This window comes from Protopterus annectens, chromosome 2.part0 (assembly GCF_019279795.1).
Source record: "Protopterus annectens isolate FY-2018-M chromosome 2.part0, PAN1.0, whole genome shotgun sequence".
Taxonomy (NCBI): Eukaryota; Metazoa; Chordata; order Ceratodontiformes; family Protopteridae; genus Protopterus; species Protopterus annectens.
The window spans coordinates 321,438,085-321,464,365 of NC_056728.1; the positions used below are offsets into that span (position 1 = coordinate 321,438,085).

The 26,281-nt window shown below is 41.4% G+C and overlaps 1 protein-coding gene across 1 annotated transcript in view; it reads right to left on the bottom strand.

The window, feature by feature from the left end:
- The window catches only part of FBN2 (fibrillin 2), a 2,449,070-nt gene that overhangs the window by 87,072 nt on the left and 2,335,717 nt on the right, over positions 1–26,281 (bottom strand). The window contains exon 62 of the mRNA XM_044060803.1: positions 8,668–8,787. Within this exon, the coding sequence (XP_043916738.1) occupies positions 8,668–8,787 (120 nt within the window). The remainder of the gene's footprint in view (positions 1–8,667; positions 8,788–26,281) is intronic.

Genomic DNA, 26,281 nt, shown 5'->3' on the forward strand with positions numbered 1-26,281 from the left:
GGGCATTTGTGACCACAGTGGCAATGTGGTGGTCGAGACATTTCTGTCAACCTGTGTACCCAGATCTCTTATAACACTTTCTTTGTTCAGGGGACTACCATCAATGTGGTACTTCATGGGAACAGGGTTTTTCCCAAAGGGGATGACAACACATTTTCTGACACTGAGCTTAAGGCCATGGCTCTGACACCAGTCATTGGTCTCAGTGAGGTCTTTCAATAGGCTGCCAACATCACTTGGGTAGTTAATAATAGCTACCACCTTGCAATTGTCTGCAAACTTTGTCAGCCAGAGTCCCTTGATGTTGGCATGGACCTCAGAGAAGTTGATACCAAACATGAGAGGACCCAGGACAGATCTCTGTGGGATTCCACTTATGACTGCTCAGCAGTCTGACTTGGAGTCAGCTATTTCCACACTGTGAGTCCTATCTGTGACCCACTTTGCAACCCACATAGTGATACAGGGGTTGATGCCTAGCTTAGTGAGTTTTTGCATGATTCCTGAGTGGGGATTGTTATCAAAGGTTCTGGCCAGATCAAGGTAGGCTGTATGTGCCACCTTGCCTTCATCCACAGCTCAGGTGACTGACTCCAAGAAGTTTTTACCAGGTTGATTGAACAGGTATGACCTACCCTTCACAAAAGTAAACTGTGTGGGATCCTGAATCTGCAGATTCCCATATCCCTGTTTATAAGGTGCATGATGATGCATTCCATAGCTTTGCATAACAGACTTGTCAGGCAGTTGGGGCGGTATTTCCCAGGGTCTGTAGTCACACATCATTTGTGGAAAAGGGTGACTGTAGCAGTGCACAATTCTGTAAGGACAAAGCCTGAGGTGAGGCTATGCTTGAACAGGGCACACAGGTGATGTGCCAGGTCACTCTGTAGTTCATGTAGAACACAGCCAGGGATATTGTCAGGTCCCATAGAAGCTGTATTCTTGGCCTTGGATAGTGGTATTTTAACCTGTGTAGCAGTAATACTGGGTGCATGGCAGTGTACTGGTATTGTGATTGGTCCTTTGTGGGGGGAGAGAGGGGTAAAGTTTGCAGTCAATATGTCAGCCAGTATATTGGCAATATTTGTTGACTCAGTTTAGGAGGTACCATTGCCTAGTAGCTCAGAGCAGATCTTGGTATTGCCATGGAGATTCTTTACAAAACTGTATGAGGCCTTGTGGTTGTCTTTACTATGTGCTCCAATTCTGTTTTCACAGCTAACTTTGTAGTCTTTAATGAGGAATCTCAACTGTTAATTGAGGCTGATAACAGTTTTTTTCCAGTCTTGGGACTTCACCTTATTGAATTTATTGACAGGCAGTTATATGAAAAGTTAATGTAAAGCTAAAAACACTGCCTCCATGGGACCAGATGGTGTTCCAGGCTGTGTCATACGTGAGCTCCAAAGGGAATTAACCCTGCATCTTAATACACTGTTCAGTCTCAGCCTCTCCACAGGATATGTGCCCAGAGAGAGGCGCACGGCAACGGTGGTCCTGCTATACAAGGGTGGGGCCACAACTGACCCTGGGAACTACCGACCAATAAGCCTGACCAGTCTGATCTGTAAGGCTATGGAGCGAATCATTATGGAACTCATAAATGGAGAGATTTGGAACCTCCAGTCGCTGGACCCCACACAGTTCGGCTTCATCAAGGGCAGATCATGCCTCCTGAACCTGGTGGATTTCTTTGAGACAGTTACTCAGGCTATAGATAAGGGAAAGGAGGTACACATGGCTTACCTTGACCTTGCTAAAGCATTTGACACCATTCCCCATTCGGGTATTATTGATAAGCTCACCAGCCTGGGTATAAACCCTTACATCACAAGATGGATTGCAAACTGGTTCTCAGACAGTTCCTATAAAGTAAGAGTAGCGGGATCTATGTCAGAATCCAGACCAGTAGTGAGTGGCGTGCCTCTGGGCTCTGTCCTGGGGCCCCTCCTGTTTGGCATATACTTCTCAGAAGTACAGGCAAGCACGGAAGGGCTGTGGCTGACTAAGTTTGCGGACAACTGCAAACTGGGTGCTATAATAGAGTCTCCGGCCGACATGGAGATCCTCCAGAAGGGCCTAAATGAGACTAATGCATGGTGTCAAAGCCATGGTCTCAAGCTAAATGCAAAAAAATGCGTAGTAATCCCCTTTGGAAAAAACAGAGTACCTGCAAACTACAACATAAGAGGTAAACCCAGAAATCTGAAGAAGAAATAAGGGATCTAGGGACCCAAGTAGATAGCCAGCTTTCCTTTGATAACCATGTTGCCAAAAGTGGTTAGAAAATCCTTCTATGTGACCCATCTGATCATGAAAGGGTTCGCATCAAGATCTAAAGATGTAATGGTGCCCCTCTACTCTTCCCTCAACAGACCCATTATTGAGTACAATGCACCAATTGGAATGTACCTGGCTAGACATCTCCAGCAGCTGGAGAGACCACAGAGGTACCTAACCAAGAGAATTATTGGCCTCAAACAGTTGCTCTATGCAGCACGATTGAAAAAGCTAAGACTGTTCTCTGTTGCATACTGCTTTCTCAGAGGCGATCTCTGTCTAACGTACAGAGCCATGTCCAACCAAGAATTGTTGAACATGCTCCATCTTAGCAAAACCAAATCTACTCGAGCTACACGCTCTAGGGATATAAACCTCAACACAACAATGAATAGAACATGCTGGAGGGATAGATTCCCTTCGCAGAGACTTTCCTTACTATGGAACAGGGTCCCGATCTACATAAGACAGAGCCCATCACTATCACTCTTCAAGGGGAACCTTGATGAGTGGATGGTAACAGAAAGTTCACACCAGGGATCACACCAACATCACTACTAGATAGGGGCCAAGGGTACTAGCTGCTAGTACAAGGGTCTAGGGAGCTACTAAAAGGGCAGTGAATACCGCACAACGTGGCTGGGCTAATACATGCCTTTGGGCAGATAGCTCAGTACCAACCTATGAACCTATGAGACTATTACTGTAATATTGTCTGGTTTATTCAGTACAAACCATACCCATTTGTAATACTGCCAGGTGACATTTTACTCCTTTATATTTATTTGGTATGAATACTACAAGCTAGATTGTTATGCAGCAGCCTCACAACATAGCCTTTACAACCTGTTTGCATGGGCTTCCTGGTTCGCAGCCTGCTCAGCTGGAGCTGTAAAGAAGATAGAGAAACATTTATGCATACCTATCCATCACATACACAGACTGGACTTTGGTAAACAGTTATTTATATGAATACTTACACATGCCTGGAACATCGCCCCTCTACCATGCTTCTTGGACCCACTGGTCCAAGAGCTCCCTCTTCCTCCACTTCAAGTCAGCATAGTGGTGCCAGACCTGCTCACCAGTCCAAGGGATGCCAGTGGCACTGGTGAGATCATGGGCGAGACTTAACCAGGTCTCCACTTTGTATTGGGAGCCCTGGAACTGGTCCTGCAGCAGTCTCATGTCATGGTTTTTCACAAGAAGTCCTACCATGGACTCCTATATACCCTAGTGCTGCACCTAAAAGTGCATGCTCTCTCTAACACCAGCCATACTGCCTACAGTGGGGAGCTACAACTGGTTATGGGCTGTATTCCCGGCTGCGAGGTTTAAATATGGCCAATTTCCCACACTTTGCAGTGATTGGATGGTTTTGAATATGCTGAGCTAAGCTAAGCAACAGGCAAACCTGTTCAGCTAAGGTTGGCAATGCTTAAAGGGGCAGGTTCAGCACTGCTTACCAATGGGCAAATCCACTTAGCTGGGCTACTCATTACTTGGCATTCATATTTAAGCAATGCTTTCACCTGGTAAGCATAACATTGCAATGCTTAGCATTGCTTAAGTTTTATTTTATAGACTATCAGCTGTATGGGATTGATTTATCATGCCGGACATATTATAATTTTGTTTACCTTCCCTAACATCCCTCTATGTGCTTTCATTACATGTATTCTTGTGTGACTATACTGTATAGGGCACTTGTGTTTATATGGGGGTTTCACAACTTTATTACACTTCCACCTCACATCTGGACCAACTACACTACTCCGGTTTACAAATATATGTTATTTACTACCTAATTATTAAAAAAATTATGTAGAGCTTTCACATGTAAAATGGTTTAATGGGGATCGAATCAGAAATGACTACTCACAAAGTGAATGCTCTAACCACTTCACTACTTCTGCATTGCTGTTTTTTTAAGGTATATTCCTATTTAGCTCCTTGTGATGTGTAAGCTAGGTTGAGCTGAGCTGCACAATGCACACACCTGCTCAGCTATGCTTAAACTTTATTGCGGACTAAAAAAAAAATATTAAACTGTTGTGTTTTATTTTTGTAATATAGGAGTATGCACATTGCTTTCTGCAACATTACCTGTGGGGGGCTATGCTTTTCAAACGGTGATGACATGACAGGCTTTGCATTTGTGAGGTATGCTCCACGGATACTAACAGTGCCCGCCATGCCTCTCAACTGTACAGATTTTCACAGAATGTCCAGATTTTTGCCTTATATTTTTGGTCCATTTTTCATACAATTGTGGGTTTCTGGCAGATTAGTGGCAAAGCATTAAAGACTACAGTTAGTAAATAATGACAGACATTTGAGTTTTACACTTCATACCCTTTGGGAAATTCATACTAATGCAATGTCTGTCATTCTATCGACTTTATAAGTTTGTGAGAGCAATATCTCACATTTGTCCCTTGTTTTATATGGCTTTGTCCAGATTTCTTGTGAGGTTGAGAAGTAATGGTGTCCAAGGACCCTCTCTCTACCTTTACATTGCCGTACAGCAATTATAGAGTGCAGGGGCATGTGTATAGTGAGAGCACTGCCCTCAGACACCCCCCCTGTGGTTGTACACAGAACGGTGTCTGTATTAGAGCATGGCAGCACGCCCTCATGAATATGCAAGGTGCGCTGCCATGCTGCACGGGAATGGTCCCTTCCATGCAAGAATAAACTATTATTGCACAGAAGTTTGCTGAATCCCAGGGACACAGACTATAATTAAGAGGCACTTAAATATGTTGATGCACTTTCCTGATATTGGAAAGGCTGTTACAACAAAACCTACCTTTGTTTATAACAGGGGTAAGAATATCAAGGAAATCATAAACAAATCTTCCAATACTGATTATAACAATAGGTATACTTGGATTATGAGCACTTATACGTAAATGTGGGATGTGTAACTGATGTCCTATTGTTTGTGATTTAAATGCTATTTATTTGAGAGCTAGGGATGTTGTGCTATTAAATTCTACTAGTTGACACAATTGTAACAGCAGAGGTGTTATTTATTTAGTTTATTGTTTGTAATGTCCAGTCTTTTATGTTGGAAAGACATAAAGATTATTAAGAAAAAAATGTATAAACACAATTATGACATAGCCCATGGTGTGGAAACTAATGCTCTATTTAAGCACACCAAGGAATATGTATCTTGTTCATTTAAATTCTTTGATTTGGAACATTTTCCTTTTAATCCCAGGGGTGGACCATGGGAAACCATGACTGAGTAACATGAGCTTTACTATCAATTAAAATTGGCTACCAATACTGCGCCTGGTCTTACTGAAAATGTTTTTATTCTCAGTGTCTTAATATTCGGTGCAGCCAAGCTATGATTTAGTTGTGTCCTTGTCCTTGTGTTTTAAAGACATTGTATTTTTAGTATTTATGTGCATTATTTATTCCACTGTATATGAAATTTGAAGATATCTCATGGGATGAAGCTTAGCATGTTTTGATTGCTGTACTTTTATCGCATGAACAAGCCTAGTAGAGTATTTATTGTAGATATGGTAGAGTATTGTTGTTCTGGTGAACTGGTGAAGTCTTTTATGTTACAGAGACGGAGTACTTAACTTAATAAATTGGTTGACTATAATTTGTGGTGTCCTGGTCACTGATGTTTTCTCTCTGCACATTACAACTACCTGTTTGGTTACTTGTCTTATAAAAAAAAAAACTTAGTAGAACAAACATCCTTGCTTTCTGGCTGAAAAAAACATTTTCTGCATTCTGCTTTGACAGTTTATGCATGTTCACCATGTGTAAACAGTTGAGCAATCACTGTTTTTCTAAGCAGCCAACTCACTCTCCCAGCCCAAGCACCAAGGGAAAACAGGAAGAGGATTGAAATTAAAATATCTGAGGAAAACCTTCGGGTAGAAACATCTGTGTCCTTGCCCTATATACCTTCTAATGAGTAACATTACATTAGTAATGTCAAATCAAAAAGTATTTTAAGTAAGAACGTGTAGTGAAGAATTAGCATGGACAAGACACTAGAACAACAGAAACAATGCAAAATGATCTTTAAGTCTTTTTCTGTAAAAGGATCATTGAAGGCTGCATTCTGAATTCTTGCATGTGAATAAGCATATCTTAAGCCTTTTTGACAGAACTGAGCTATAACTCACAATAAAAACAGTTACAAAAAAAGAAAGTCAAAGGACCGATAAGAAAGAATGAACGGCCAAACTGCTCAACACAAAATCATCTCTATAATGTTAACATTAACTAGATTCAGTATCTCAAACCAAATTCTGTAAGTCATGATAAACACATTAACTGTCAGAGCATTTGCTATATTTTATAAACAGCTTACATTATGTCAATAACTGTCAAGCCAAACACATACTATCAACAACATTTGTGTTTGCTCATTTGCAAATGTTGATGCAAGACCGGTAATTTAATCCATAATGTCTTATTGAAGAGATACGTTAGTATGAAAATGATGACCCTGTACATAATTAGGCACCTCTTATATTGTAAGCTGATAGTTTCTAACAGCTTGCATAGATCATGGTTTGCAGATATTAAAGATAATATAAACATACTTAATCTGTTCAGTACTGAAAACCTAAAAAGAACCTAATATCATTTAAGTGAAAACATTTATAAAAATATAGATTGCAGTAACTACCAAAAGAGTTCTGCAATGACTGCAAATGGATGGGGGGGGGGGCAGTGATAGTAAATGTAAATACTGACTCGTTACGAAATAGGAATGATGTGTATGTAAGCAAAAAAAAATCCCCATGGCAGTACTACAAAACACCCAAAAAGGAAACAGCATTTTACAAAAGGAAAGAATATGAAAGGAATTTTTTTTTTCATAAGGAAAATGGCTTTCAAATTCTGTTCACTGTTTTTCCTCTATGTCATTCCTTTTATGCAGTGCAGTAGAAGAAGTGAACAGGTAACCTACCTAGAGGCATCTAATTTAATCTTACAGAAACACCTGGATGGATTTACTATTTATTTATTAAATGGGTTATGAACTGATCCTTCTCTGTCTCTCTTTAGTCATGACCCAGGTATATTCAAAATAATACATACACATGCACACACACATGTGCACAATCATATGTGTGTGTGTGTGTGTGTGTGTGTGTGTGTGTGTGTGTGTACGTGTGTGTGTGTGTCTCTATTGGAATGCCTCTCAAACATGTACCACCACAAGACAGTGAAACCGTCCTTTTTCAACTTCATTGCTCCAAACCAAAACTGGTCTGATGAAGTCAGCATGCTTAATTACCTAAGTTTAACAGTAATAAAGAACACTGACAGGTTCAGTCATATCAAAAATAAAGAAAGAGACCAGATGATTAAATAGAAATCAGAAGTATTGGCAAATGCAGGCTGTAAGTGGAAAAGAGACTCAACTTAATAGTCACGTAAACAATACAAAAATGTAGCAGACATATTAATAGCATGCAGAAATGCATAAGCAAGAAATTGCCAGGCAGGAGTGAGAGTTTCCCATTCCTTTCTATTCTTACTGTATGGGTTCATACTTTAAATATTGTGTTGTGAGGAGCTTTTATGTCTTACAGGAGACAAAGAGGGTGAATTCACTTCTGTGGACAGTAACTGGGGCAGTATAGTGTTTTACACAAAAATTACTATGAAATAACCTAAAATGTTTAAATATGTCTGTTCCAATGGAAGAAATATGAAAGAAGACACAGGGAAAGAAGGCACCACAGGATAGAAATGTCTAAAATAAATGGTCTCATGATCAAGACTACACAGCATAAAGCCAAACAGTGAGAAATTCCCAAGAACGATAAAAAATACAGATGTAACAGTCATTAGTGTCACTGAGGCAGTAAGGAAGGAGTTAGCTATAGAAGTTCTAGGAAACACGAGGGGAAATGAACCTTTCAGGAATCATGAGAAATTGGGGCTATATAGCATTTAATGTTAGGAATGAAACTATAGATTTACAATAGAAATGACTGTAGAGAAAGAATGGTGCTCTTCACAGAAATAATGTCTGTTATTCTTAGTGCTAATGGTAACCTACATAACTTGCAATATCATAGTCTGTCGTTTCATAATTTGTCTATGCAGAATCCCAAGTGAATTTATTTCATCATTGCAGACACTCTCTTATGAGACTAAAGTGCAATCTGTTTTAGCAGACCTCTGAAAAAACTGACTGAGAAGTTCAGCTTTGTAAAATCATATAAAACAACTTTGTTTACCCAAATTATATAAACTATTGGATCCACTAAGATCCAAACAAAAAGTATTTGCATACAGAGCTTTTACAGTGCTGCCATGTTATCACATGATTACAGAGATTTTAAATTGTGGCCAAACATGTTATGTTCCCTCCATTTTACTTACCAACACATTGGTTCCATTGATAATGCTGTACGTATCCATGGGGACAACTGCAACGGTAACCTCCCATTATATTCTGACAGCCATGCTGACATCTGTGATTTCCTTCACACTCATTTATATCTGCAAATAAAAAGGATAAAGTCTGACAAAGAAAATAATACATGTAACTTCCTAAGAGAATAGAACAGAATAGAATAGAATAGAATAGAATAGAAAGCCAAGACATTTGAGTGCTGCTTTTACCTAACATGAATTAATGTGACTTGTATTTCTGCTTGATTTTAAATATAAATTAAATAAATTTTAAAGACATTATTATTATCATCCTTGATTTATTTCATATTTTTGATTGCCTCTTATTAAAATGTGGCTGCTCTAGTACTTCCTGAGAGCAGTCTTTCTGAGGAATCACCAGCTGACTCCCCATAGTTCCAGCTCCCCGATTACTCTTTTCTGTAGGGAATAACTGGTTGTGTGGCTTTTAATTGTGCACAAACAGTAATTCCTTTCTTTGGGGAGATTGCTCTCTTCTTCAGCTTTGTGCAACCATGGAGTTAGTAGCTCTCTCTCTTTCTTCACACACACACACACACACACACACATATATATATATCCACATAAGTTGTGTGTTGGGGGACCACCATCTCCAGATAAATGCTTACAGTAATTTTGTTTGCAATTTGATTTTTGAGTGGCAGGGCTATCCACCTGCTGATAACATTGACTCAAGATGATTGAAACTGTTGATGTGACACCTCAGTCCCATGTGCAAAACAGGGAAATCATGGATGGATGGATCTTTGGGAAGTTGCTTTGTTGAGGAAATGTCTTTGACAGCTAATAGTGGAAGCTCAAAACAATTAACACTCTCAAAAAAGCCCAACCAACAAAGTTTTAATAGTCTCTCTTGCTCCTGCTGCAAATCAATAAACATAAAATGTTAACGGTTTACAATCACATAGTCGATCGCACTGTGTGCGATTAACGTATGTGTGTAAATCAGGTAGCAGAACCATTAGTGCGAGTACTATATTGTCGAACCTTACAATAGCGAACAGTCACTATAGCAAGGTTTGACAGTGTAGTGCAGATCGCACAATAGTGGGGATTGGGAAATGTACCCTTTCCTCAGTGTAGTGCGATCTCAGAGTTTGTGTGTATATATATATATATATATATATATATATATATATATATATATATATATATATATATATATAAGTAGGGGATGTGTGGGGGGTGCAGGGGAGCTTGCCCCCCTGAAAAACATGTTAAAATATGTTCGACATTCAACTTCACTAAAATGTTCAGTGTGGCATTTACTGTGGTCGGTGTTGTGATTTCCAAACATTTTCTTCGGATATATGCACTTTCGGCCACAGTAGTGTCAAACATGTTATAGTAAACCAGTGCTAATGTAGCATATTTTGAAATAGTATGGAAAGAGCTGATCAAGAAGTAGAAACAGCCAGCATTATATGTGTCAAAAGAAATGAAGTGGATAGCTTTTTTTGGCCTTTAAAATATAAGTAGTCACCGTTGACATCAACACATTTTCCCCATTTTGTATATGGGGTTGGAGTATCAGTCTTAGAAAAAAAAATGTCAGACATTCTGTGATGTGACCAACCTTTCATGAAACGAGTTTCTAGTGTGCCTTAGGAAATGGATTACTAAATGTTACACAACCCCATTAGCAGTGAGAATTCCAGAGGGATAAATCAATGTAGAAAGACAGCTCACTAAAAAAAAAAAACTACTTGTGGCATTGAATCATTAAGCCACGAAAAAAAATTGTCATGCTGACATTTTTTTTCTCTTTGCTAATCCCAATCTCTTCAGATTTCATTGTAATTTATTTGAGAATATTTAAAGGAGAACATTTACAGGACTTGAAAACTGCACAGATTTAGGTTGGCATATTGAACTAATTACATCTCACTTCATTAATAACTAAGAAACTGTAGAAAAAATGAACTGCCCAAATATGTTATAATAAACCCACGTACAAAACCAGATTTAAATGAAAAATATTTGTACAAAAACTCATTTAATAAATTGTGCCGAGACGACAAAAAGCCTCCAACAATTCTTCAGTAATCTGTTTAATCAAATTCATGGTTTTGGGGAGCCAGAATGTATCACACTACTCATTCTGTGCAAAAGCAGTGATCCTAATTCTAAAGAGTATGGATATTGCAAGACCAATAGCAGTTAATCTAACACAAAATAAACAGCTGGATTCAATAAAGCCTACACTGAATGTAGACTAAGTGTACAAGATATGTATTCAAGAACATTACTACCACGTTTGTGATTTATAGTCACTCAGAAAGATTACATTAAGTGTACATGTAGTCTACATTTTGTGGTAACTTTTATGAATCCCTGTCAATATTTAAAGCTGCAAGAATATCATTAGGAAAACTAAAATTAGGAGGAAGAATGTGTGAGGTATGTCTGTGCTGTGTGTTCACTCAGAACGGTGTACACCTAGAGTACACTTGGTGTAAGCGTTATTGAATCCTGGGGAAGGTCTTGTACACAACTATTACTATCTCTCTCTCTCTTTTTTCTCTAAATTGACCTGTGTTCCAACCCTTCTACTGCAAAGTTCCAGATGATAAACTTCGAAATAATGTAAATGACACACTGAACAAACAGCAAGTAAGCTAACTTAAAAACAATGGATTACACTAAAACCATTCCTGAGTCCAAATGTATATCGTTATTATTTTATCACTATTGTTGTTTTTTTTTTACTGGTGATGTGTGTGTATGTGTTTGTGGTGGTGGTGGGGACTTTACATGCATTGTTACATAAAGGAGACCACAGTTTGAAACCTGATTACCTGATAGGGAAAACAATACACGTAATAAAAGTGCAAACTGCATTTAGGAAAACCATTTTCATTTCAGCTTGGAAATGGAACATTAGTAATACAACATGGTTTTCATACTTTGGAACCAACAGCCTAGTGATGTATTACATTTTAATCTGATAGATAAATTGTGGTTGTAAATAAAATGGCAGCAAATATTCTCTTAACTGGACAAAGACGTTACCTGTTAAATGCTTCTATAACTTTTTATATTGTTGGTCTAAACTGCTTCCTCTCAATAAAAATTACACAGCCAAAACAAAATAGCAAATATCTGGCAGAGGGACTGTTTTAAGTCAAAACTATTTGAAACTTTAATAAACTAGTAATAGAACAAATTCAAAACAACTCAACAGATATCCCTGCTAAGTGCAGCAATGCACCCTTAAATGAGCATCAAAGAGAAATAATTGGCTGTTTACCACAGGCTAACACCCCTAGGTAGTCTGTTATTTTAACATCCACATTGTTGGGTATTTTTGTTTGCTTTAAAAGAGACACCCTAAGTTTCAGAAAGCACCTCACCACTTCCATAAATTGCCTACTGCAAGTATATCAATTTAAGCAATGTTGAGAAAATGAGATTCACAGAAAGCTATGATCATTAGCGTATTTCTGCATTGCTAACACTAATGGTGGTGGTGTTTTCCCTTGTAGGCCATGCATCGAGTTATCAAAGACATCCCCATCACACACACACACACACACACACACACACACACACACACACACACACACACACACACACACACACACACACATTTCTTTCTGCTGAATAGCTGAATATTTGAGCTGTTTGGTTAGCTGTTATATACCTACATCAACATTATTACAAGCTGAGATAACAAACTTGCAGTGTTATAAGATAGTACTGTATTTTATTTTTATGTTTATTTATTTGTTTCATTGAATATTGTGTTAAAGATAGCACTGTGTATTATTTTTCTCTTTATTTGCTTCACTGAATATTGTGAGCTCTCTTCTCTCTGCAGTTAGTTTCCTGCCCTCCCTCCCTGTTCTTGTTGTGGTATTAATCTTGGTGGCTTTGGAATTGCCCGCCCCTCCTGTAAATTTGTGTTTGAACACTCCTCCTGGGTCCACCTCATTTGCTCACTCAACTGAGTACAGTGAGATCATATTTTGATTTCAGACACTCCTACCAGTCCCATCTGTTCAGATCTATCCCAGCTCTATCCCAGTCTCGTGTCATTAGCTCATTCTACTCAACACAGAGAGAACATCTGAGTAGGCCAACCCACTTAGGCCCTTAACCTTGAATTATCTTCTGTTTCTCCTTTCTCCCTTTCCACTTTACTTTGTATTCTGACTGAATGTGCTGCTCAGCTGGTAAGTATATATTTTGGCACGGTTTAACTGTTCAGAGTTCAATTAAACAATAATTGAATTCAGTTCAGAATACAGTTTGAATAAATTGCTTTAATATTGCTACACACTCAAGTGTGCTAGCTTGTACTGCACTTGAATTGTTTTTGGTGTTGTTTTAGCTGCTTTTCTGTAATAAAAAAAATGATAATTCTAAGCTTGTTTCCTGCCTTTCCTGTAACTAATCTAGTCCAGATACAGATTTGCTGTATTCAGGACTGTTTGTAAGCTTCTGAGCCCCCCAAGCCTTTCTGTGTTGGAGGGAAGCCTTCTAGCTTATCAGTGGGAGTGGTAAGCACTAGGTAGCCTATCTATCACAAGAGTGGTTTCTGGCTCAGAAATTGTAGTCTATTAGCCATTTGGGCAGTTTTTCCATCTCCTTCAACTTTCTGGTCTAAAAGCCCATGCTTGCACTTGTTTCCTGCCTTTCCAGTAGCTAGTCTAGTCCAGATACATTTTTGCCTGTATCCAGGACTGTTTGTAAGCTTCTAAGCCCCCAAGCCTTTCTGTGTTGAGGGAAGCCTTCTAGCTTGTCAGTGGGAATAGTAAGCACTAGGTGGCCTATATACCACAAGAGGAGTGGTTTCTGGCCCAGAAACTTTTGTTTATAGGCCATTTAAGCACTTTTTCCATCTCATTCAACTTTCTGGTTTAAAAGCCTGCATTCCACTTGTTTCCCAACTTTCCTATAACTAGTCTAGTCCAGATACAGATTTGCTGTATCCAAGACTGTTTGTAAGCTTCTGAGCTTCTGAGCCCCCCAAATCTCTCTGTGTCGGAGGGAAGCCTTCTAGGTTGTCAGTGGGAATGATAAGCACTAGGTAGCCTATCTATCACAAGAAGAGTGGTTTTCTGGTCCAGAAATTGCAGTTTATTGGCCATTTGGGCTCTTTTTTCTATTTCCTTCAACTTTCTGGTCTAAAAGCCCACATTTGTGCTTTTCCCACTTTTCCTGTAACTAGTCTAGTCCAGATACAGATTTGCTGTATCCAGGACTGTTGGTAAGCTTCTGAGAGGTGCCAAAGTCTGCTCTCCAATTTTTCCCTTAGATCTGCTAGTTCTCTCCTCTCCTGTACTTTTACTAGCTTAATAATCTAGCACTTTACTATAGCAGACTTCTTGTAGCAATTATTGTAGCACACAAAAGTGCTACCAGCACTAAACGTTCTACAAGGAAACAGCTCCAGTACTTATTATTAATGCCCACCCTCCAAGCATGTCTAAAGGTCAGTTCCCTGCACTTTCTCCTGTTAACCTGGTGAAGTTGGGCATCCTGTGGCAATGTAGCAACTGCCTCATGTACACCGACGAATCTCTCCTCTTACCTCCCAACACTCAGACTTGAGAGAGATGCACTTATATATCCAAACTGGAAGCCACGCACTCTCCAGCTAAGACCAGAATAGCTGGTCAAGAGGAGAAGGTCAACACTTGCACCACACCACATGGAACCCATAGCCCTCTAGAACACACACCAGCACATCCTTCACATAAAATCACAAACCACACCCACGTTCGCGGAGGCTACCCAAACAGCAGAGACCTCCAAGGCAGAAATGCACTTGACCACCACAACACAATACTAATCATGAGACACATAACTCTCCTAAACAGTGTGCCACTCAACCAAAGCCCCTAAGGCAAAACAGCATGGTCAGCACACTAGTCATAGGTGACTTCATAGTGAGGCACATTGATGTCCCACTCACTAGGCTGAATAAGGGGAAAATAACAGTCAGCTGTCTGTCAGGTGCTAGGATCCACCATATAATGCACGCACTCAAGTCCCTCAACAACAGGTACAAATATGACTCTGACATTGTACATGTAGGTGTGAATGATGTGAGACGTACCTCCCTGGACTACATGAAAAGAGACATGGAGGAGCTCTTGGATTATGTAGCCCAGGCGGGTATGACTCTAGCCCTGAGCAGCATCCTACCATCACCCCGAATGATACCACAGTACAAGCAGAAAATTACTGATTTCAACAATTGGTTAGGTTTCTGGTGTCATTCTAAGGGGATCCATTATCTGTCTGCCTGGGATGACATGATTGACAGACCTCGATACTTTGCCAGAGATAGCCTGCATCTGTCACCCCTGGGCTTCCGGATACTGGCCAAGGTTCTTGCCACCCCTATAGTGCCTTTTTTAGGTGGTGTTCCAAAGACAAAATTACCACCATAACAGCTACAAATGAATGCAATCTGAGGGTCATGCTGCTCAATGATAGAAGTCTAAATCTCAAAATACACTCACTTGAAGCACTCCTTAAAATGGCGAACATCGACATTTGTGCTGTAACAGAGACCTGGTTCAAGGCAGCAGAAAGTACCCCTGCACTATCAGGCTATAACTCATTCCACACCTTTTGACCCCAGAACATGGGCCGAAGCTCCAAAGTTGGTGGTGTTTCCATACTCATAAAGGATGAGCACATCTCCAGACTGGTAGCCCAACATAACGCATCTGAGATACTTCAGGTGCAGCTAACATTGGGTAAGACAGCAATTCAGGTCGTAGCCTGTTATAGGTCACCAACCATGCCCCAAGACACTCACTTTATGTTCTGAAGCACCCTAGAGAATATTAGGGTCCAACCTAACACACTCATACTGGGCGACTTCAACTACCCCTCCATTAACTGGGAAAGCTACTCATGCACCAATACACTTTCTCAATGTTTCCTGGAATTCATTAATTCCAATGCCCTGGGCCATCTCGTTCTTACACCAACTAGAGGTAGCAACATCCGTGACCTGGTCATTACTAACATGGGTGACCATTGCTTTACACCAATAGTCACCTCCTCCCTGGTTAGATCCGACCACAAACTAATCAGCTTGGAAATCCACATCCCTCCCATCCCCACCCCCCACAAAGCTAACCACTATGAAAAACTTCTCCAAAGCTAACTTTGGGCTCCTAAGAACAGAGGTGGCTAACGTCACGGCACCCATTGCAAATGGAGAATAGTTGCATGACCGCCGAATCATACACCAGTGCTCTGTACGAACACATACACAAATGCATGGATCTTACCATACCCAATTAGAACCAAGACACTCTCCTCCAAAAAAAGGAAGCCAATCTGGTGGTCCCCTGTCATAAACAAACTCTAAAACAGAAGGAGGAAACTGATGCGGAATAAAGTGAAGTCCCAAGACTGGAAAAACTCCTTATCAGCCTAAACAAAAAGTTGAAATCCCTCATCAAATTCTCTAAAGCTAGCTATGAAAACATAATTGCAGCAGATAGTAAAGAAAACCACAAGGCCTTCTACAGTTATGTAAAGAACCTCCACGGCAATACCCAGATTTGCTCTGAGCTACTGCACAATAGTACCTCCTATACCAAGCCAACAAATATTGCTACTATACTGGCCGACAGATTCAGTGCCAACTTTACCCCTCTCCACCCCCCAAAGGACCAATCACAATACTGGTAAATTGCCAGGCACCCAGTATTACTGCTGCACAGGTTAAAACAGCACTGTCCAAGGCCAAGAATACAGCTTCTGTGGGACCTGACAATATCCCTGGCTGTGTTCTACATGAACTACAGAGTGAACTGGCACCTCACCTGCGTGCCCTGTTCAATCACAGCCTCACCTCAAGCTTTGTCGCTACCAAACAGCGCACTGCTATAGTCATCCCTCTCCACAAAGGAGGAGCAACTACAGACCCTGAGAGCTATCGCCCCATTTGCCTGTTAAGTCTGATATGCAAAGCTATGGAACACATCATCATGGACCTAATAAACAAGGATATAGGGAATCTCCAAACTCTGGATCCCACACAGTCTGGTTTTGTGAAGGGTAGATCATGCCTGCTCAATTTGGTTGATTTCTTTGAGTCAGTCACCAGAGCTGTGGATGAAGGCAAGGTGGTTCATACAGCCTACTTTGATCTGGCCAAGGCCTTGGATACCATTTCCTACTCAAGAATCATAGAAAAACTCACTAAGCTAGGCATCAACCCCTATATCATAAGGTATGTTGCAAACTGGCTCACAGATAGAATCCACAGTGCAAAAGTAGCTGACTCCAAGTCAGACTGCTGTCCAGTCACGAGTGGAGTCCCACAGGGATCGGTCCTGGGTCCTCTTCTGTTTGGTATCTACTTCTCAGAAGTCCAGTCCAACACAAAGGGACTCTGGCTGACAAAGTTCACAGATGATTACAAGTTGGGAGCCATTATTAAGGTATACTTTCATACTGTCGTAACTGACAATATCAATCGCGCATTTGGGCGAACCAAATGCGTGAATTTCAAACTTCGACATTTTCAGAAGTTCGAAAATTAGCAAATTGAACAGCTGATTCGCTGATTTTCTAACTGAAATGTTGAAGACACATCGTAATCCCCCCATGTGGGGGGGGGGGTGGTGCCCCCCACACTTCCCCTACTTTAATATAATAACTCTGAGATTGCCCATTGCACATTCGGACTATTTTTTTCCGAGGTTTTGCCACTTTGAAAACCTCCTTTCAAACAAAGCGGATTCCCACGAGTGCATAACGCACTTTTAAAGATAAACCTTATTAACTCCCCAAGTGATGTTGACATCCTACAGAAAGGCCTCACGGAGACCAGCGACTGGTGTCAGAACCATGGCCTTAGGCTCAATGCCAAAAAATATGTCATCATCCCCTTTGGGAAAAACCCATTTCCCATGAACTACTACATCGATGGTAGTCCACTTAACACAGAAGGCATCATAAGAGATCTGGGAACACAGGTTGACAGCAACCTCTCTTTTGACCACCACACTGCCACTGTGGTCAGAAAGTCCTTCTATGTGGCATATCTCATTACTAAGGGTTTTGCATCCAGGAAGAAAGAGGTCATTGTCTCCCTCTACTCTTCCCTCATTAGGCCAATCATCGAGTACAATGCCCCATTTGGCATATACCTCACTAGACATCTGCAACAACTGGAGAGGTCGCAAAAGTACCTCACAAAGAAGATCCTTGGCCTTAAACACTTGCCCTATATGGACAGACTCAAAAAACTCCAACTATTCTCTGTCTCATATCACCTACTTAGAGGCAATTTCTGCTTGACTTACAAAGCCATGTCTGACCTGGCTCTGTTAGAAATGCTACAGCTAAAGAAATCCCAATCCCTCTGCATCACATGCTCCAGAGACCTCAATCTCATTACCCCAATCAACAGAATGTGCTGGAGGAAAAGGTTCATAACCCAGAGACTGCCCATGCTATGGAATAGACTTCCCATACATGTCAAGCAGAGCATCTCACTGGCCCTCTTCAAGAGAAATCATGATGAGTGGATGGGAAATAGAAAATTCACCCCACGGATCACTCCAGTAGGTCTACTAGACAGAGGATCTGGAAACTAAGGTCAGGAGGCACAATGCCAGGGTAATCCTATGGGCTAGGCTTGTAAAGGCTCCAGGGCCATTAGCCGAGTACACACCTATGAACCTATGTATAGAAACTAACAGACATTAACACACACACACACACACACACACACACACACACACACACACACACACACACACACACACACACACACACACACACACATTTCTTTCTGCTGAATAGCTGAATATTTGAGCTGTTTGGTTAGCTGTTATATACCTACATCAACATTATTACAAGCTGAGATAACAAACTTGCAGTGTTATAAGATAGTACTGTATTTTATTTTTATGTTTATTTATTTGTTTCATTGAATATTGTGTTAAAGATAGCACTGTGTTTTATTTTTCTCTTTATTTGCTTCACTGAATATTGTGAGCTCTCTTCTCTCTGCAGTTAGTTTCCTGCCCTCCCTCCCTGTTCTTGTTGTGGTATTAATCTTGGTGGCTTTGGAATTGCCCGCCCCTCCTGTAAATTTGTGTTTGAACACTCCTCCTGGGTCCACCTCATTTGCTCACTCAACTGAGTACAGTGAGATCATATTTTGATTTCAGACACTCCTACCAGTCCCATCTGTTCAGATCTATCCCAGCTCTATCCCAGTCTCGTGTCATTAGCTCATTCTACTCAACACAGAGAGAACATCTGAGTAGGCCAACCCACTTAGGCCCTTAACCTTGAATTATCTTCTGTTTCTCCTTTCTCCCTTTCCACTTTACTTTGTATTCTGACTGAATGTGCTGCTCAGCTGGTAAGTATATTTTTTGGCACGGTTTAACTGTTCAGAGTTCAATTAAACAATAATTGAATTCAGTTCAGAATACAGTTTGAATAAATTGCTTTAATATTGCTACACACTCAAGTGTCCTAGCTTGTACTGCACGTGAATTGTTTTTGGTGTTGTTTTAGCTGCTTTTCTGTAATAAAAAAAATAATAATTCTAAGCTTGTTTCCTGCCTTTCCTGTAACTAATCTAGTCCAGATACAGATTTGCTGTATTCAGGACTGTTTGTAAGCTTCTGAGCCCCCCAAGCCTTTCTGTGTTGGAGGGAAGCCTTCTAGCTTATCAGTGGGAGTGGTAAGCACTAGGTAGCCTATCTATCACAAGAGTGGTTTCTGGCTCAGAAATTGTAGTCTAGTAGCCATTTGGGCAGTTTTTCCATCTCCTTCAACTTTCTGGTCTAAAAGCCCATGCTTGCACTTGTTTCCTGCCTTTCCAGTAGCTAGTCTAGTCCAGATACATTTTGCCTGTATCCAGGACTGTTTGTAAGCTTCTAAGCCCCCAAGCCTTTCTGTGTTGAGGGAAGCCTTCTAGCTTGTCAGTGGGAATAGTAAGCACTAGGTGGCCTATATACCACAAGAGGAGTGGTTTCTGGCCCAGAAACTTTTGTTTATAGGCCATTTAAGCACTTTTTCCATCTCATTCAACTTTCTGGTTTAAAAGCCTGCATTTCACTTGTTTCCCAACTTTCCTATAACTAGTCTAGTCCAGATACAGATTTGCTGTATCCAAGACTGTTGTAAGCTTCTGAGCCCCCCAAATCTCTCTGTGTCGGAGGGAAGCCTTCTAGGTTGTCAGTGGGAATGATAAGCACTAGGTAGCCTATCTATCACAAGAAGAGTGGTTTTCTGGTCCAGAATTTGCAGTTTATTGGCCATTTGGGCTCTTTTTTCTATTTCCTTCAACTTTCTGGTCTAAAAGCCCACATTTGTGCTTTTCCCACTTTTCCTGTAACTAGTCTAGTCCAGATACAGATTTGCTGTATCCAGGACTGTTGGTAAGCTTCTGAGAGGTGCCAAAGTCTGCTCTCCAATTTTTCCCTTAGATCTGCTAGTTCTCTCCTCTCCTGTACTTTTACTAGCTTAATAATCTAGCACTTTACTATAGCAGACTTCTTGTAGCAATTATTGTAGCACACAAAAGTGCTACCAGCACTAAACGTTCTACAAGGAAACAGCTCCAGTACTTATTATTAATGCCCACCCCTCCAAGCATGTCTAAAGGTCAGTTCCCTGCACTTTCTCCTGTTAACCTGGTGAAGTTGGGCATCCTGAGGCAATGTAGCAACTGCCTCATGTACACCGACGAATCTCTCCTCTTACCTCCCAACACTCAGACTTGAGAGAGATGCACTTATATATCCAAACTGGAAGCCACGCACTCTCCAGCTAAGACCAGAATAGCTGGTCAAGAGGAGAAGGTCAACACTTGCACCACACCACATGGAACCCATAGCCCTCTAGAACACACACCAGCACATCCTTCACATAAAATCACAAACCACACCCACTTTCGCGGAGGCTACCCAAACAGCAGAGACCTCCAAGGCAGAAATGCACTTGACCACCACAACACAATACTAATCATGAGACACATAACTCTCCTAAACAGTGTGCCACTCAACCAAAGCCCCTAAGGCAAAACAGCATGGTCAGCACACTAGTCATAGGTGACTTCATAGTGAGGCACACTGATGTCCCACTCACTAGGCTGAATAAGGGGAACATAACAGTCAGCTGTCTGTCAGGTGCTAGGATCCACCATATAATGCACGCACTCAAGTCCCTCAACAACAGGTACAAATATGATTCTGACATTGTACATGTAGGTGTGAATGATGTGAGACGTACCTCCCTGGACTACATGAAAAGAGACATGGAGGAGCTCTTGGATTATGTAGCCCAGGCGGGTATGACTCTAGCCCTGAGCAGCATCCTACCATCACCCCGAATGATACCACAGTACAAGCAGAAAATTACTGATTTCAACAATTGGTTAGGTTTCTGGTGTCATTCTAAGGGGATCCATTATCTGTCTGCCTGGGATGACATGATTGACAGACCTCGATACTTTGCCAGAGATAGCCTGCATCTGTCACCCCTGGGCTTCCGGATACTGGCCAAGGTTCTTGCCACCCCTATAGTGCCTTTTTTAGGTGGTGTTCCAAAGACAAAATTACCACCATAACAGCTACAAATGAATGCAATCTGAGGGTCATGCTGCTCAATGATAGAAGTCTAAATCTCAAAATACACTCACTTGAAGCACTCCTTAAAATGGTGAACATCGACATTTGTGCTGTAACAGAGACCTGGTTCAAGGCAGCAGAAAGTACCCCTGCACTATCAGGCTATAACTCATTCCACACCTTTTGACCCCAGAACATGGGTCGAAGCTCCAAAGTTGGTGGTGTTTCCATACTCATAAAGGATGAGCACATCTCCAGACTGGTAGCCCAACATAACGCATCTGAGATACTTCAGGTGCAGCTAACATTGGGTAAGACAGCAATTCAGGTCGTAGCCTGTTATAGGTCACCAACCATGCCCCAAGACACTCACTTTATGTTCTGAAGCACCCTAGAGAATATTAGGGTCCAACCTAACACACTCATACTGGGCGACTTCAACTACCCTCCATTAACTGGGAAAGCTACTCATGCACCAATACACTTTCTCAATGTTTCCTGGAATTCATTAATTCCAATGCCCTGGGCCATCTCGTTCTTACACCAACTAGAGGTAGCAACATCCGTGACCTGGTCATTACTAACATGGGTGACCATTGCTTTACACCAATAGTCACCTCCTCCCTGGTTAGATCCGACCACAAACTAATCAGCTTGGAAATCCACATCCCTCCCATCCCCACCCCCCACAAAGCTAACCACTATGAAAAACTTCTCCAAAGCTAACTTTGGGCTCCTAAGAACAGAGGTGGCTAACGTCACGGCACCCATTGCAAATGGAGAATAGTTGCATGACCGCCGAATCATACACCAGTGCTCTGTACGAACACATACACAAATGCATGGATCTTACCATACCCAATTAGAACCAAGACACTCTCCTCCAAAAAAAGGAAGCCAATCTGGTGGTCCCCTGTCATAAACAAACTCTAAAACAGAAGGAGGAAACTGATGCGGAATAAAGTGAAGTCCCAAGACTGGAAAAACTCCTTATCAGCCTCAACAAAAAGTTGAAATCCCTCATCAAATTCTCTAAAGCTAGCTATGAAAACATAATTGCAGCAGATAGTAAAGAAAACCACAAGGCCTTCTACAGTTATGTAAAGAACCTCCACGGCAATACCCAGATTTGCTCTGAGCTACTGCACAATAGTACCTCCTATACCAAGCCAACAAATATTGCTACTATACTGGCCGACAGATTCAGTGCCAACTTTACCCCTCTCCACCCCCCAAAGGACCAATCACAATACTGGTAAATTGCCAGGCACCCAGTATTACTGCTGCAGAGGTTAAAACAGCACTGTCCAAGGCCAAGAATACAGCTTCTGTGGGACCTGACAATATCCCTGGCTGTGTTCTACATGAACTACAGAGTGAACTGGCACCTCACCTGCGTGCCCTGTTCAATCACAGCCTCACCTCAAGCTTTGTCCCTACCAAACAGCGCACTGCTATAGTCATCCCTCTCCACAAAGGAGGAGCAACTACAGACCCTGAGAGCTATCGCCCCATTTGCCTGTTAAGTCTGATATGCAAAGCTATGGAACACATCATCATGGACCTAATAAACTAGGATATAGGAATCTCCAAACTCTGGATCCCACACAGTCTGGTTTTGTGAAGGGTAGATCATGCCTGCTCAATTTGGTTGATTTCTTTGAGTCAGTCACCAGAGCTGTGGATGAAGGCAAGGTGGTTCATACAGCCTACTTTGATCTGGCCAAGGCCTTGGATACCATTTCCTACTCAGGAATCATAGAAAAACTCACTAAGCTAGGCATCAACCCCTATATCATAAGGTATGTTGCAAACTGGCTCACAGATAGAATCCACAGTGCAAAAGTAGCTGACTCCAAGTCAGACTGCTGTCCAGTCACGAGTGGAGTCCCACAGGGGATCGGTCCTGGGTCCTCTTCTGTTTGGTATCTACTTCTCAGAAGTCCAGTCCAACACAAAGGGACTCTGGCTGACAAAGTTCACAGATGATTACAAGTTGGGAGCCATTATTAAGGTATACTTTCATACTGTCGTAACTGACAATATCAATCGCGCATTTGGGCGAACCAAATGCGTGAATTTCAAACTTCGACATTTTCAGAAGTTTGAAAATTAGCAAATTGAACAGCTGATTCGCTGATTTTCTAACTGAAATGTTGAAGACACATCGTAACCCCCCATGTGGGGGGGGGTGCCCCCCACACTTCCCCTACTTTAATATAATAACTCTGAGATTGCCCATTGCACATTCGGACTATTTTTTTCCGAGGTTTTGCCACTTTGAAAACCTCCTTTCAAACAAAGCGGATTCCCACGAGTGCATAACGCACTTTTAAAGATAAACCTTATTAACTCCCCAAGTGATGTTGACATCCTACAGAAAGGCCTCACGGAGACCAGCGACTGGTGTCAGAACCATGGCCTTAGGCTCAATGCCAAAAAATATGTCATCATCCCCTTTGGGAAAAACCCATTTCCCATGAACTACTACATCGATGGTAGTCCACTTAACACAGAAGGCATCATAAGAGATCTGGGAACACAGGTTGACAGCAACCTCTCTTTTGACCACCACACTGCCACTGTGGTCAGAAAGTCCTTCTATGTGGCATATCTCATTACTAAGGGTTTTGCATCCAGGAAGAAAGAGGTCATTGTCTCCCTCTACTCTTCCCTCATTAGGCCAATCATCGAGTACAATGCCCCATTTGGCATATACCTCACTAGACATCTGCAACAACTGGAGAGGTCGCAAAAGTACCTCACAAAGAAGATCCTTGGCCTTAAACACTTGCCCTATATGGACAGACTCAAAAAACTCCAACTATTCTCTGTCTCATATCACCTACTTAGAGGCAATTTCTGCTTGACTTACAAAGCCATGTCTGACCCAGCTCTGTTAGAAATGCTACAGCTAAAGAAATCCCAATTCCTCCACATCACATGCTCCAGAGACCTCAATCTCATTACCCCAATCAACAGAATGTGCTGGAGGAAAAGGTTCATAACCCAGAGACTGCCCATGCTATGGAATAGACTTCCCATACATGTCAAGCAGAGCATCTCACTGGCCCTCTTCAAGAGAAATCATGATGAGTGGATGGGAAATAGAAAATTCACCCCACGGATCACTCCAGTAGGTCTACTAGACAGAGGATCTGGAAACTAAGGTCAGGAGGCACAATGCCAGGGTAATCCTATGGGCTAGGCTTGTAAAGGCTCCAGGGCCATTAGCCGAGTACACACCTATGAACCTATGTATAGAAACTAACAGACATTAACACACACACACACACACACACACACACACACACACACACACACACACACACACACACACACACACACACACACACACACACACACACACACACACACATTTCTTTCTGCTGAATAGCTGAATATTTGAGCTGTTTGGTTAGCTGTTATATACCTACATCAACATTATTACAAGCTGAGATAACAAACTTGCAGTGTTATAAGATAGTACTGTATTTTATTTTTATGTTTATTTATTTGTTTCATTGAATATTGTGTTAAAGATAGCACTGTGTTTTATTTTTCTCTTTATTTGCTTCACTGAATATTGTGAGCTCTCTTCTCTCTGCAGTTAGTTTCCTGCCCTCCTCCCTGTTCTTGTTGTGGTATTAATCTTGGTGGCTTTGGAATTGCCCGCCCTCCTGTAAATTTGTGTTTGAACACTCCTCCTGGGTCCACCTCATTTGCTCACTCAACTGAGTACAGTGAGATCATATTTTGATTTCAGACACTCCTACCAGTCCCATCTGTTCAGATCTATCCCAGCTCTATCCCAGTCTCGTGTCATTAGCTCATTCTACTCAACACAGAGAGAACATCTGAGTAGGCCAACCCACTTAGGCCCTTAACCTTGAATTATCTTCTGTTTCTCCTTTCTCCCTTTCCACTTTACTTTGTATTCTGACTGAATGTGCTGCTCAGCTGGTAAGTATATTTTTTGGCACGGTTTAACTGTTCAGAGTTCAATTAAACAATAATTGAATTCAGTTCAGAATACAGTTTGAATAAATTGCTTTAATATTGCTACACACTCAAGTGTCCTAGCTTGTACTGCACGTGAATTGTTTTTGGTGTTGTTTTAGCTGCTTTTCTGTAATAAAAAAAATAATAATTCTAAGCTTGTTTCCTGCCTTTCCTGTAACTAATCTAGTCCAGATACAGATTTGCTGTATTCAGGACTGTTTGTAAGCTTCTGAGCCCCCCAAGCCTTTCTGTGTTGGAGGGAAGCCTTCTAGCTTATCAGTGGGAGTGGTAAGCACTAGGTAGCCTATCTATCACAAGAGTGGTTTCTGGCTCAGAAATTGTAGTCTAGTAGCCATTTGGGCAGTTTTTCCATCTCCTTCAACTTTCTGGTCTAAAAGCCCATGCTTGCACTTGTTTCCTGCCTTTCCAGTAGCTAGTCTAGTCCAGATACATTTTTGCCTGTATCCAGGACTGTTTGTAAGCTTCTAAGCCCCCAAGCCTTTCTGTGTTGAGGGAAGCCTTCTAGCTTGTCAGTGGGAATAGTAAGCACTAGGTGGCCTATATACCACAAGAGGAGTGGTTTCTGGCCCAGAAACTTTTGTTTATAGGCCATTTAAGCACTTTTTCCATCTCATTCAACTTTCTGGTTTAAAAGCCTGCATTTCACTTGTTTCCCAACTTTCCTATAACTAGTCTAGTCCAGATACAGATTTGCTGTATCCAAGACTGTTTGTAAGCTTCTGAGCCCCCCAAATCTCTCTGTGTCGGAGGGAAGCCTTCTAGGTTGTCAGTGGGAATGATAAGCACTAGGTAGCCTATCTATCACAAGAAGAGTGGTTTTCTGGTCCAGAATTTGCAGTTTATTGGCCATTTGGGCTCTTTTTTCTATTTCCTTCAACTTTCTGGTCTAAAAGCCCACATTTGTGCTTTTCCCACTTTTCCTGTAACTAGTCTAGTCCAGATACAGATTTGCTGTATCCAGGACT